At 40.6% G+C, this 14,711-nt stretch overlaps 1 protein-coding gene across 14 annotated transcripts in view; it reads right to left on the bottom strand.

The window, feature by feature from the left end:
- tns1a (tensin 1a) overlaps positions 1 to 14,711 on the bottom strand; it is a 93,568-nt gene that overhangs the window by 22,820 nt on the left and 56,037 nt on the right. For 9 of the 14 annotated variants that reach the window (XM_051427505.1, XM_051427503.1, XM_051427501.1 and 6 more), the window contains 8 exons: positions 14,641 to 14,705; positions 14,019 to 14,102; positions 9,361 to 9,473; positions 9,186 to 9,246; positions 8,994 to 9,069; positions 8,518 to 8,662; positions 7,858 to 7,923; positions 7,469 to 7,594 (listed from right to left, as the gene is read on the bottom strand). In XM_051427505.1, the coding sequence (XP_051283465.1) occupies positions 7,469 to 7,594; positions 7,858 to 7,923; positions 8,518 to 8,662; positions 8,994 to 9,069; positions 9,186 to 9,246; positions 9,361 to 9,473; positions 14,019 to 14,102; positions 14,641 to 14,705 (736 nt within the window). The remainder of the gene's footprint in view (positions 1 to 7,468; positions 7,595 to 7,857; positions 7,924 to 8,517; positions 8,663 to 8,993; positions 9,070 to 9,185; positions 9,247 to 9,360; positions 9,474 to 14,018; positions 14,103 to 14,640; positions 14,706 to 14,711) is intronic. The other 5 variants (XM_051427515.1, XM_051427507.1, XM_051427502.1 and 2 more) reach the window with 1 other exon arrangement.

The raw sequence follows: 14,711 nt of genomic DNA, 5'->3' as shown, positions 1-14,711 counted from the left end.
CAAATTCATATTTTTCTTCTGTAAATCATTCTAATTTCATTTCATGCAGATGACACCATTTTGTATATCATAGTAACTTAATATCCAATCTACAGATAGGTGGAACTGGCACCTATGGATCTTAAACTGGTATTCATTTCATAAAGAAAACATTGCATCATTAGAAAATTGCAAATTCCATGAAAGGACTGCAGTCTCACCACCAACCAAGGGTTTTTGAGTGGATTTTTCCTTTGGATTCTCTTTGAGTGCTTTAGAGGTTTCCATGGGTGGTGGAAACTTAAAGATGGGCCTGACACTCTTCTACTGATGACCTTATAAAAAGGGCTGAACCCATTTTTACATATTGCCGACACATATAAATAGAAACAAACCTACCGTTTACACGCATAATTAAATAGTCCCATGGTGGGTGTCTCATCTACTTTGGAAAGAGGACCGCGATGATTTTATTGGATAGGGTGTATGATTTCATGTATGTATATAAATGTATATACGACACACACACACATGCAGACAGACAGCGACAGTAAGAGATATTTAGAGTGAGCGGGTAGACCTGTGCTAGAAAGTGCTCTTTGGAGCTGGGAGAAGGTCTATGCGTTAGGGGGAAACTGGGTGTGCATGTGTGAGAACAGTAAAACCGGGAGGTTAGGAAAAGTGAAGCCCCCTGCATAAAAGAGGGCCAGGATGACAAAGATGAAAAGAACCGTTTGTTCTCCACAGCTCAGCATAGACAAACCAAAACAATGGTAAACTTGAAGGAGCAGGGAGAGAGTCTTGCACTGCAAAACACGTCCCTTTAACATAGTAGTCATTTTCAAGAGTTTTTTTTCTTGCTTGGTCATCTATTCTGGTTAATGTTCTTATGAAAATGCAAATGTATTTATCTCAGTTACAGGTATTTTTATTTAAATTAAATGAAAAGACTTTGGCTCTTTGGAATCGTGTTTTTCTTGAAACAAGTAGAAAAACATGGCAATATGGTGAGTTTTCCACACATTGCACATTATTCCCAAAGTAAATAAAAGGTTATTTTGACATTATCACAGTGATAGAGGAATGAACTTGAACACAAAACAAGTGAAACTGCTGCCTATTCAACTTCATTATTTATAATGATCTCAAGGAAAAAGGTTTAATCGTCAGTAAGACAGATTTTCCAAAGTAACTTTAACTTGTTTGAGCTTTTTCTTCTGAAGATCTAAACTGCCCCTTTCATCAGGAGGCACAACATGTTTGAGTCAGTAGGTGATTCTTACAGTGCAATTATACACACTGACATGCAGTGGCAGGCATGTTTCTAAAAGTGAGCCATTGCAGCAGGATGTGACATTCACCTTAACAGCTTTCATATCATCGTGACGACGGCCAGTCTGCATGCCAGCAGTGGGTGACTGGGTTTGACTGACAACTGACTGACTTGTCTTAAAGACCTGTGAGACACAGGAGACACTGCAAAAATACCCCTGTACAGCCCTTTAATCCAGCATTTGGGCTTAAACTCTTCCTCCTCTTAAAACTGGTTTTAAGAAAATCTTTTTTCCAGTGCAAATTCTTTTTGTGCACATTGTCAATGACTGAAGGACCTAATTTTATTTATTTTAAGGCTATACCCTTGTGTAGTGTGTGTGTGTAGAAATCGTCCTTTTATTAATTTATTCCAAGATATTTACGTGAGCTTCTTGTAAACTCCAGAAAAAACTCTGGAACTTTTTTTTAGTATTATAAAGAAATACGTTTACAGTAGAGCATGAGCGAGAAAGCCACCCTCATAAGGGATGATGTGACAGTCCATCAGTGAAAAAGGTGTCATGGTTGGTGTATCAGTGACTGGCACAAGGAAAACTGTCGTGGTTTTATATTTGCCATGTCTGCCTCTTAGTCCATCTGTCACCCAGTGTCCAACTGTCACAGTTTGAGGTAACGTGACGTGACTGTATCAATGTCTGTCTCCAAGATTGCTTTTCAGGATGATGTCATCCATCCGCCTGTCTGTCATCTGAGTGACTGTCATAAAACGCTATCTGTCTGACTGTCTGTATATCTGACTGACAACCAGCTACACTCCACATCTGATTCATGTCGACTCTTCGCAGGAGAGGGAATGTCAGATCAGATTTGAAGCTGGGTTGATTTTTTTTTAAGGGATTTTTGGTTGGTTACTTTTTATCACTTTGAAAAGCTGAAAGGCACAGTGTAGAGTTTTTGACTACCAGTGGTGCTATGGAGCAATGTGGGTCCACATTTTGTTTGTAGTGCTCAGTACATATGTCGGCCGCCCGTTTCACACTGACTCACAGTTGGATGGTGGTCAAAGTGCTTTATGAGGAGGGAAATGCATTCAACCTCACGGGTATACGGACAATGTGTTTAAGTGAGTAACACTAAATATAAATATAACTTTTCTTTGTTTACAAGAAAACTCCACAGGGAACCTTTAAACTCAACTATTGTGCCTGCACAATGTAAAATGTCTCTAAATTTCAAAAGTCAAATCAAAATGCATAATTACTTTAAGTGGCCACTCCCCTTTTGACTGTATTTATATTCATCAGGAGTAACAATCTGTAGAGTTTTAATGTTCCACATTTTAAATAGTGTTTTCCTAAACATAAATAATCGAGTACATGGTCAAAGAAACAACAAAATGCGTGTTTAAAAGTCGCTCCAGCCGAGTATTAGTTCAAAACCAGAAGGGTCAAGTTAGCATCTTTGCACGTCAACATGAAAAAACATATACTGCCAGGGTGTCATAACAGTACCTCGGACATAAAAAGAGGACCAACAGGATCACTTCAGGATAATTTGCTGGCCTGCATGTCTGCCTCTGTACGACTGGCTGTCTCCTAACTGGCGGGTTGGTTTTCTGTGCATCTGTCCATCCATCTGTCTTTCACTCGTGAGGATTAGTAGCTGTCATAAAAGTGCATCTGCCTGCTGTCTACCTAGATGCTGGTCTGTCATCTCTGTCTCTTTGAGAGTTGTGTGGCGCCGTGTTTAACCCGCCGACTTAAGCTTTTGGATTGGTATACCTGTATTGATAGCAAATGTGGATTTCTTCTGAATAACTCCCTTTGGTGCTGTTTAAAAAAACAGCTGTATCTGGGGAACTTACAGCAATGCATGCAAAAAGAAAAAGACAAATTGAGTGCAGGAAAACAGAGAGAAAGTCATCTCAGGAGACATCTAGACAGACAGTAGGAGAAAGCAGGCATTAAGAGACAAGGACTGGCTCAGTGGGGTTTCCAAGGCTGGGATTTGAACCTGCTGCTACAGCTCACCGTGCTGTCAGCAAGAGGTCTAACTAGAAGCATTATGTGCTCATGCAAGACACACACAGGGTGCTTTTAAGATACCTGACCGCTTTCCATTTCTGCAGACTTAGGCTATGCTTCAGACTTCGAACTTCCAGTGTAAAGCTTTTCTTAAAACACTGGGTTTGATAGCAAGTGTGAACAGCATAATAAATGTATATATATATATATATATATATGGTACAGTTATGAACATGTGGCAGCGAGGGCTTGACACAGAGAAATCGAATTACTGAATTTAAAATCAGTTACAACGTGGTCTTTTTACAAAAAACAGCACCATCAACTTCAGTTACTTGCTATCTAGTCATTTGTACCTTAAGCTGGAATTTCTTTTAAGGATATCTCATATTTTGGAGTGTTCACTTCTTTTCACTTGCCTTGCAGCACCCACAAAAACCCTCCCTGCAAAAAAAAAACATGAATATGTAAAATATATACAGAAAAGTTGCAAATCTTCAGGACAGTTTTCAGAACAAACCCTACATGCATTGTATCCCAGTACGACCTCTCTGGAGCTCATATGAAGTTACCAACCAAGGTCCCTAATAGTTTTGGTATACCCAAATTGCAGCCCGCTCATAAAATGTTCCACACACAAATTGCTCCCTCCATGACTCATTTTATGTCATATAGGTGCCAAAAACACAGGATGCAACACTGTTGACATGGTAACACAATAAACAGACAAACAGACTTAGTCAGACTTGACTAAATGAACAAAAAGTTGTATTCTTATCGTTTTGTCTGGACAAAACAGTGAGGAGAATTTAGAAGGCAGAAACCTGTATGATTTTGCCAAGAAACTATTTGACCACTATAAAAATAACACAACTTTTGCAATATTATTTAGCATTGTTTGAATATGTTATAGGCAGTCAGTCATTTAAACTTTGGTTTCTTATTTGTCAAGAAGGTTGCTTGTAGTAATCCCAAGGCCTTACAGTACTCACCAACCAATGCTGTTTAGCTGCTCTCTGTCTCCCCTCGATTTTACCTCTTTCCTTAATCTCTCTTTTTTCCTTGCTTCTTCATTCAAACTTCAGCAATACACACACAAAAAAACTTCTCTTGCTTTACACTTTTGGCAAATCTTTGCAAAAGTCTGGTCCTCTCTGCTTCTCTGTGCCTCTCTGTGTCTGTCTCTCTATCTCTGTCTCTCTGTCTGTCTCTATCCAGCTATTCCAGACATGTTTCAGGGCTCAGCCCCAGCCAAATATGGGAGGTGGGCGGTAAACAAGGAAGACTGGGCCCGCTGCCCTACTGTACACCACACACGCACTGGAACACACACACACTTATTCTCCTGTGGCAAGACACTACGTTTAGTGGTTATTCTCAAGGGATCATTATATTCCTAGAACACATGCTGCATCAACGAACACAAAATACAGGTCAGAAACTTTAGGTATTATTTAATAGCCTAAAAAAACTAAACTAAACTAACTAATATGGAAAACTGTACTTTTTCTGACTTTTTGTCAAATTAGAAACGTATGAAACATCCACTTGTTCCACAATACTGTATGCTGATGTAACCATCAACGACCACAAAAAATAATGCCACTGTTTTTTCAAAGTAAAGACCAAAATTGCCCAAAAGTCTCTCCGAATGTTTGGTTTTCTTGCTTTCATTTGACAGAGGATAACCATGTTGGAAGTGACTTAAAACAATCTTATACTTTGACCAACTCTCAGTATTTGTTGTTTACACCATAAAACAGTCTCAGTTTGTGCTGTAAGGCTGTTCTCGGACTGGATTGGATGAAATGAACTTCTTTCTGATGTTAAAATGCGACACATGTCAATTTTAAAAAGCAGATTTGTTCATAGCAGTGCAGTTGCTTTCTGGCTGTGGCCCAAACGGTGGCCTTCTGACTTGTTTGACCTCTGGGTCAGCAGCTGCCACCACATCACGGGGCTATTAGTGGAGCAAAGGCAAGCCTACAAATACAAGGTGCACTGCACACACACACACACACACACACACACACACACACACACACACACACACTGATGCACACTTGAACATACCACATAAAAAACTGCAAAAGGCCCATATGATTGTGAAAAAATTTACAGGCACAGACAGACGGCTAAGCACAACCATATAGCACAAAAATAGCAAATACTGTGTAACAGCAACACAAACAGCTGGACAATAGACTTCACACACACACACACACACACACACACACACACACACTTTACTCCAACACGATCAATAACTGCTTAAGTGCAACACTCATTGCAAATACCTTCTGTTAAAGAAAGCTAAGGACGCCTCTCCACACGTCATGCATCAGTATGAAATGCACACAACTCTAAGCCGCCTAATCCTGCAGACCCTTTTAAGACACCCATCTTTCGCTGAGTCCTCTCAGCTGGATTTCCAAGGTCACTGGACTCTGTTAAAAATGGTGTCAGGATGATTTAGTGGAGCCTCAGATGCATTCAGACATCAACGCCCAAGGATGAAAGATTCGTTTAACACCCGGGCAAATAAACAAGTCTGAATTCTCTAAATAATACCTGGTGAGTGATTAGTGTTTACTGTACTGTGTAAAAATAGACCATTCTGTCATGGAGCTTATCAGTGTTATTCATGTGGATTCAGTGTATGTGGTCACCTGGATTTGCCAACTCAATGTGTATTTGACACCTGATTAACATTCTCTCAGTGCCTATTAATAATCTTTTATATGTTAAACTAGTTAGCTACTTTTTCTGACAACAAAACAAAACTTTTTAAACAGTTCTCCTGCAATTTTGTTGAATCAGTTTTTGACTTTGTGTCATCTTCCGAACCTTCCAAACCGAGCAAGACCTGCTTCGTTCCCTGTAGAAACACACACTGTGTTCCAGCTTCCTCACACACTCGGATTCTCACGTCCAAGTGTAAGGGCGAAGGCTGCAATTAGAGAAATGGAGAAACTGGCCGAGAGGTTTTTCTGCTGAGTGCTGAGAACGCCGCCACCCATTCAATTAGGATCAAACTTGCAATCCTGGCGATTCCCACTGACCTTCTTGCAGCACAGCAATTATCGCAACGGTTCTCTGGGGATGTTCATAAAAATGAAATGGGTCTTTGTGAAGCCGTAAAAAAATAAATAAATAAATAAAAAAAAATCCCATATATAAAAGTGGATGCAGCACTACAATTGTTGCCAAGTCCTGACTCGAAGAGGGTGAGTGTATCCTCCTGTTTGTGCAAGTTCTATCTATATCTCTATACTATATTTTATGCCTTAAAGCATCTGAAAAACTGAGCATGATGTCTTATTATCTATGTTTGGCTAGTAACCTACAGGTCATAATTCTATTAATCACTTCTTAGAAACTAAGTGAATGTCCATGTATGACTGAGGAGGGGGTACAGGGTACCCAGATTTCAGAAGCAACAGTGGATGGAGGTGGGTTTGAGCACTTGTGGGTGCGTTTGGGTTGCTGGAGTCTCAGGTTACAAACCCCCTGCGAAGGGGGCAGCCAGTCGCAGGGCGACTGTCGCCCCCCTATTTCTGCAGCAGCTATTTAAAGGCCTAATTGACAGGCCGGTGGGGGGGGGGCAGCTCAGAGATGAAGGGTTTAGAGGAGGAGAGGTGGGTGAAAAGTAGAAAGACGTATCTTCTCGTCAGTACGGTGCAGAGATCTTGACCTGTGGCAACTCAGGAATTTGATTGATGTGCATTGAATTTTAAGTGAGGGTCTAAAGTGCATGAATTAGTGAAACTGAATTCTGAGATTAGTATCTGAATTAAGGGAAAAATAATTTGGTATTTGTTTATTTGCAAATCAAAATTCAGTTTGAAAGGATAACGCTGCTGTTTATATGACCTTTTCCAATTAAAATCATGATTTCAGCTACCCAAGGACTTGGAAATTAGACTATCTCTCCACAGAGGTATCGAACAACAACATTGTTCTTTCTAATGTAATAAAACAGAAATGTCTGTGTGTTAAAGAGTGTTGTGTGTCTGCAGAAATCACCTTTCCCTTCAAACAAATACTGTCTGTGTAGCCTAGGGCCTCCATGCTACTATGAGTGAAGACAGCCCATCCATCAATCTGTGTGTGTGTGTGTGTGTGTGTGTGTGTGTGTGTGTGTGTGTGTGTGTGTGTGTGTGTGGGTGTGTGTGTGTGTGGGGACATACTGTGTTCGCCATCCACAGTGTCCTCACAGCGCTGGCTGAAGCTCTCATACGAGTCCCAGCGGATCAGATGGTCCTGGGTGTTGTAGTCCACAGAAACGCTCGGCCCGTTTTCCAGGTGGCCCAGGCCTGAGGGACACATGGCATGATGGGTAATGGAGTCCTCCCACAGAGCGTATCAGCTGTCTAATCAAATGATGTCATTCCAAATGCAAATATCTATAATTGGGGAATTTATTCCAACAAAACCGACTGCGTCAATTCAGAAAAATGTCATTATCATTATTAATACACAAGTCTGATAAAATATTTTGTAGATTTACAGTTTGTATAATGTATTTCTTATATTCTATATATTCTACATACATTATATGCATACAGAAATGGATTACCTTTGATTTTTTCTGGTCCATACGAGAAAACAAATTCCACCTTCCCATACTCTGGGAACCTCTCATCTGTACAAACACAGTATAAAAAGGATTTTCTTTGTCAAATAATTGACACAAACGCACACAAACACAATATGTGGGTGAAATATGATGTGTTTAAACATGCATGGAGCATCATAGTCTAACAAATTCTAAACAACACATACAACAGATCAGAGGTTAAGATTTTCAGTGTCAATTTCAATGTACTTTAGCAAACAACAACACTCAGTACACAAATCAATGCATTATGCATTCATTTCTAGCATTAGAGTAAACAATGAAATTCAATAATGCTCAACTTTGGATGATAAAGGCAATGCAAACATTGTGCTGTTTCAGTGTTCAGATACTATAATGTCTAAATACTTCAGTGAACTCTGGTTGGGCTTTATTATAATTAGCTTCTCATTTATTTAATTTCCCTTCCCTTTATATTACTGTGAGTGAATGCTGAGCTGCATTCACCACCAGAGGACCCTGTTCACTATAAAAATATTGAGGAACGGTGTCCTGCTGCAGCAAGAACTCACAATCTGTATTGTATTTTTCTCATGATCACACAATAATACAGAGCACAGTCGAACACAAAAAACACATATACGGTAAAAACACACCCACCCAGAGGGCAGTTACCTTTGAAGGTCTCATCCAGCTCGTTCTTCCCGAAAATCACCCCGAGGTCGTGGATGGCACAGGTGTGGAACTGCACCCTGAACACCACATCTCTGGTCGGGTTTCTGAACCGCTTGTGGTAACACTTCAGCTACGGTAAGAAAGGGAGAGTCGGGTTATGAAACATCAGTACATGAATCAATGCATCAGGCAGTATCTCTGCATTCTGGGAGAAATATCTACTCAATGTTTGGGATTTATATCGCAATATTTATTCTATCTGGCACTTTCTATCCATATTTTTCAAAATAAAAATATTACAAGCAAAAAAAATAATAATTCTGTGACACATTAAGAGAAAGATGATGGGAATATGTAGCTTTGTTGTTTTAAAAGAAGGAGGGATTAGGGTAAAATACAACAACAAGTCAAGTCTAGATCAAAAGAAAAGGAAAGTATCAGTATTATCAGCAGAAACTCACCAAGATGTCTCCCTTCAGAAGCAGGCCGGGTTCAATGGTGATGCAGATACTGGTGTTGCTGTCTCCTTGCACGTTGCTGCAGTAATAACAACAATAACGTCTTGTTAAAATAATAACTGGATTCAATATAGGCTCAGCTCTGCCTTGGATTCAAACACAAACCACACTGAACTGGAATAAAAGTTTCCATACTATATTCCTGATGTATAGACTGGTTGCATTGCCTGGTAGATCTTCAGGAAAGGACGGCAGCCTGTGAAGCGAAATTAATTATAATGATTTTGATGCCACAACTCAAGGAGCAATCCTTTAAATAAATTCAAATGTAGCACTTCTTTCGGTTCATTTGGCAGCGGCAGATACTCACCTCCTTTGGACTCAAAGTTGGGTATGCCGTGCATGATGACATGATGCAGGAACAGAGGCTTGTTGTTGATTTTTATGTGTCCAGACAGAAGGCCGTTGAAGTATTGCACATACCTGCAGACAAAAGGAAGCAGTGTGCCTAAGTCATGGAATACAGGTTTAAACATAGAAACTGTGCACAAATTCCACACTTTATACTAAAATGATTGATTATACAAAGGGGTTTTTACAGAATAATCAACACTGTGTTTCTTTACTAACAGAAAGATAGCTGCTTCCAATTTTGTAATTTGGAAACTTAACAAAGATGCCAACAATTTTTTTTCCAAATATTTAATGATCTATTCAGATATTAGATTTAAATGTAGCTTTCTTGTTAAAAATGTTTAATGAAGGAGTGCATAAGACTCTTCATAGAGACTCTGCATAAGACATAAGACTTTTCTGCGCATGTACCCAAACCTTGCTGTGGAAGAAGTTTTTTGATGGTGGCACCGAATTAAAGGTTGTGTGATCACCAAAATATATTCATAAATATCTTCACTAAATTCCATGGCAATAAGTTTGATACTTGGTCTTATCCCTCCTCAGGACCCTCTGGCTTCATTAAACACCAATTCCAAAAAGCAAAAATCCTCATCCTGTGTGCTTCACCTTTACCGCCCGCCAGCTCCAACAGCGCAGCCAGAACTGAATTCCGCTCCGACTATGAAACAACCTTTATCCACGACGGGAAATGTCAGAGTGAATTGGTGTGTACAGAGGCCAGTTGGGGGTCTGTCGAGTTAGTGTGGTCTGGTTGTTAATGATGATAATGATGATGATACCAAACGTGACCTTGACCATGGGGTTGCCGCATGCAGACACCTCCTCCTCCTCCCCCCCCCCCTTGTTCTGCTGTCAGTGGCCAGATGGTTTAGCCTCTCTTTAATTCAATTAGACTGAGCGGGGACGCCCTGAGAGCACCGCTGAGAGGAGGAAGTAACTTGTAGCTACAGTGTGGGTGTTTGTGTCTTATGAGACGTAATCATGTTCTGTTCTTTTATCAAGAAAATACCCTTTGAAACGTCAAAAGGCTGTACAAATGCATATTAACTGAACAGGACTACAGATAATGTTTATTGTATGAATTTCAGGCTAGTGGTACTGTTCAAAGTTAAGACCATATTTCCTCTACCTTCTGTCACAGAGAATGTGTTGCTTGTCCTTTGAAAACAAATATTAAACACAGTTATAGGGAGGTCCCAGATGCAGCTAAGCAAGAAACATGACTTAAATACCAAACCAAACAAACTGAAAACGGTATTTTGAACATTTAAAGTCCTGTACTAGCTACTCTGCATTGGCTCCCTATAAAATGTAGAATTGAATTTAAAATCCTCCTCCTCACCTATAAAGCTCTTCATGGTCAGGCCCCTTCATATCTTAAAGAGCTCATAGTACCCTATTACCCCACTAGAACACTACGTTCTCTGAATGCTGGGCTACTTGTGGTTCCTATAGTCTCTAAAAGTAGAACAGGAGCCAGAGCCTTCAGTTACCAAGCTCCTCTCCTGTGGAACCAGCTTCCAGTTGTGGTTCGGGAGGCACACCCTACCACATTCAGAGTAGGCTTAAGACATTCCTCTTTGATAAAGCTTATAGTTAGGGCTGGATCGGTGAGTCCTGAACCATCCCTTAGTTATGTGCTATAGGCCTAGACTATCGGGGATTTCCATGGTGCACTGAGCTACTCTCCCTCTCCTTCTGCACTCATTCATGTCCTTTAATGCATGTTACTAACTCCACTTCTTCCCCGGAGTTCTTGTGCTTTTCGTCTCTCGGTTCTCTGGATCCTGGTGGAGCCTCCTGCCATGGTCCTGCTTGACTGCCATTGCCAATACTGTTGTTGCTGTGACCTGTCTGTCTGTCTCTCTCTCTCTCTCTCTCTCTCTCTCTCTCCCCCAACTGGTCACAGACGACCACCCACCTAGGCCGGATCTGTCCTGGTTTCTGCCTTTTAACGGCAGTTTTTCCTTGCCCTTGTCGCCAGTGCTTGCTCTGGTGGTACTGTTGGGTCTCTGTAATTAATGTTAAGAGTTCGGTCTAGACCTGCTCTATTTGAAAGTGTCCTGAGATAACTTCTGTTATGAATTGGCGCTATACAAATAAATTGAATTGAATTGAATTGAATTGAAAAAGTGACACAATTAAAAGCCTATGATGCATACTGCAAGCTATGTTGCCCCTCCATCGCATGACTTTACAACTCCATCTGTCAAGGTACCAACAAACCTTGTTCCCCATGACTTAATGGGCTGTGTGTGTTTACTTTTAATGCGAGTGGTGAAACCGAAGACAAAGTTTAAAATTAACTAGCAAAACTTTCCAGCATCTGCCACCAGTTATGTTTCCTTCCAAACACGGTGCAAATTTCCAAATTAAAAGTCATCAAAGGCAACTATTATGTAATCAGAAGAGCCGCTCTTTTGTTACTAGAGTGGTATTTTGTTTAGGATTTACACCACTTTCATTAATGTTTTTTCCCTGTCCACACATACCATGTGGTCTGCCACCTTTTTTTTTTATTAAAGTCACGGGGCTTTCTGGGAGAGAGGAGGTATGTATTGTAATGAAGCTTCACTTTATTCCTCTATGAGCGAATTTCCTGCTTTTCCATCACTGCTGTTTTCCCACACAGTCAAAGTGCCTACATTCGTAATTTTGATGTCACCCTGCAGTATCTGACCAATTATCGGAGATCCTGTCATTCTGTCTTTCAGTGTTACTATTGCACCATCATGACATTTTACTCCTTTTATCTTCATATGAGCCTACGCCTAATAAAAAGCTGATGCACACTGATGGAGCGTAACCGCCAAAGTCTTTCTGTGTTGTATTGCAGGTGATGGCGACACCTCAAAGTTGCATCTACACTGTAAACTAAAACATCCTGATAATATCGCTGTATCAAACACTTCATTTTCACATTTTTCCTTTATTGAAACAACCTTTTCACCTCATGAAAAGCATCCAGACATGCCTCCTCACAGAAACCCTGATTGGCAAAATGTCTTGAGTGTGACATTGCTGAGCAGTCATACGAATAGTTGACACCACTTTATGTTCCTAACATTTCTATTCAGATTTCCTTGTGAGCAACTTTAAAATGCACATAAAAACAAGATAATGGAGCCTCACTTAGGCCGTGAAACTCTGCTTTCATTCTGTTTTGTGCCATGAATCAATTCAACACATTTTCTAGCTGAATCTGACCTAGTGGCACACAAGAGGCAGCCTGTCCTCCCTGCAAGGGCTCAATTTGTTTACTGTAGTGTTCTAACATTTCACAACCAACATGGTAATCATGTAATGATACTAAAATGCTACATGTAACACCTTTAATCCAAACTTTTACAAGTTTTTAGAGGAGCAGCAGATTTAGCTCATCTCCTACTCTTAATGTTAATGTCACACATTCCAGACCATAATACTGGCAGACTCCAGGGGCAGAGATAATTATATCTGAAGCAGGAAATAGCAGCGGGGCAGAGGGCAAGCCTATAGACCTGTTAGAGAATGGCTGGCTGTCTAATTCACTAGCTGAAATGAAGTGGTGTTAAGTCCCCTGCTGTTTCCTGTGTTTCTCCATATATTCCCTGTAACCTTTGTCCTGCTCATCCTTTCCAAGAAGCGCTCAGATCGGTATTCCTCTCTCCGCAGGTGAAGAAGAGAGGCGGTGAGGGGTCAAGCCATTAAGAAGTTGACTGTCTAATAATGCAGCGGGGGCTAATAATATGGCAGGAGCAGATTTATGACTTAAAGGAGGATGTCTTAGATGATACTCCCCCTAGAGGGAGCTGCATTCAAAATAAGAAATTGTTTAAATACCTTTAAACCACTCTTGATTGGTTTGACCCAGTCTGGTTTGGATTTTACTCTGCTGTTTAGCTCTCTATTCATGGAAAGGACATTATCTCAAAACACTCAGGACTAAAAGTGGAGAGGAATTGGAGGAAAATATGCTCTGATAGCCTGAGAAGGCAGGAATGAACTGCCACCAAGCCCCTGCAGCCTCCCCAGAGACACCAGTGGAATCCCTCAGACAGACAAGATGGATCGCTTCTATCCGTGCCATGACGTTTACTCGCAATTATCCCAATTAAAAGTAAATTGGAGATAAACAGAAGACACAACAGGAAAGAATTTCCTCTGTGAAATATGAAAAAAATAAAAGAGGAGAAATGGAGTTGGGCCACTATACTGATCAGTCACTTTGTGTTTTTATTCAGTCCTTTAATGGGCTGTTCATTAAAACCCCAGTGAACCCATCAGTGTTATCCCATCATAGCTTAGCAACTGTAACTAGGCAGGTAGGCATGGAATACATGCATACTTGAACACAGAAAGGTGTTACAGTCTCCAAAACCAAAAATACAAGAGCAACAGTGTTAGGAATGAAGGAAGGAAGTATTCATTGTGCATTATTATGTGTGGGTACAGGTTATGTTTAAATAAAAAACCCACTGATGAGTTTACCGTAACACATGATGCTCTCGTTAGCCACAATTATCGGTATCTGTTCAGGAGTAAAATCTGGAAACAGCAGACTTGGCGCTGCAGCAAAGGTCAGACTCATAAAGCAGGAGTCAGCAAACAGGAAGTGAGGTAATAACTGACCTTTTTTGTGACGGCTGACCCACAGGAAGTGCTTTGTCCTCGTAGAAGCGCCTCATTGCGAATCTGTCCAACGCCTGGTCAGCACTGCATGACACAAATTAGACATATTAGTCATATTATAGTGCATTTTGAAAATTACAAAGCGTCAACAATAACTGGATGTATTGTGGAAGACCTGCTTATTTTTAAGTTCGCGATTTTGAAATGCCCCCTGGCCTACATCTTTTACAAAGCAGCTTTAAGTCCTCCTGGCTCCATCCCACCTATTAACATCTGGTTGCATTAAAAGAGTTAAGAGACATTTTTGGAGTGCTTCTGCTCACAAAGACAGAAAAATAAGCTGTCCAGGATGGAGTGTTTTGCCATAATAATCACATCGGTGTTTAATTTTCAAGGCTGCTCAAGACCAAGACCTCGAGGCCTAACTATGATTGATTAATGCTCTTGTCCTTATGAAACCTTGTGAGGAGGAGACATAAATAACCTAAATCACACTTTTTCAATACGGACAGCCAAAATTCTTCACCTCTGCTGATCAATCTCTTCGTTTAAACTCAGTCCAGCCACAATCAATGTAGTACTGAACACTGAATGTGTCCACTGATTCTGACATGCTTGATACCTTGCGGATATGTTGCTGTAGTGCATGTACGCAGCCACCACCACCCCGGTTCGACCTCGGTTCCCCTGTCA

This window comes from Dicentrarchus labrax, unplaced genomic scaffold (assembly GCF_905237075.1).
Source record: "Dicentrarchus labrax unplaced genomic scaffold, dlabrax2021, whole genome shotgun sequence".
Lineage (NCBI taxonomy): Eukaryota > Metazoa > Chordata > Actinopteri > Moronidae > Dicentrarchus > Dicentrarchus labrax.
This window is presented reverse-complemented; position numbering and strand designations above follow the sequence as displayed.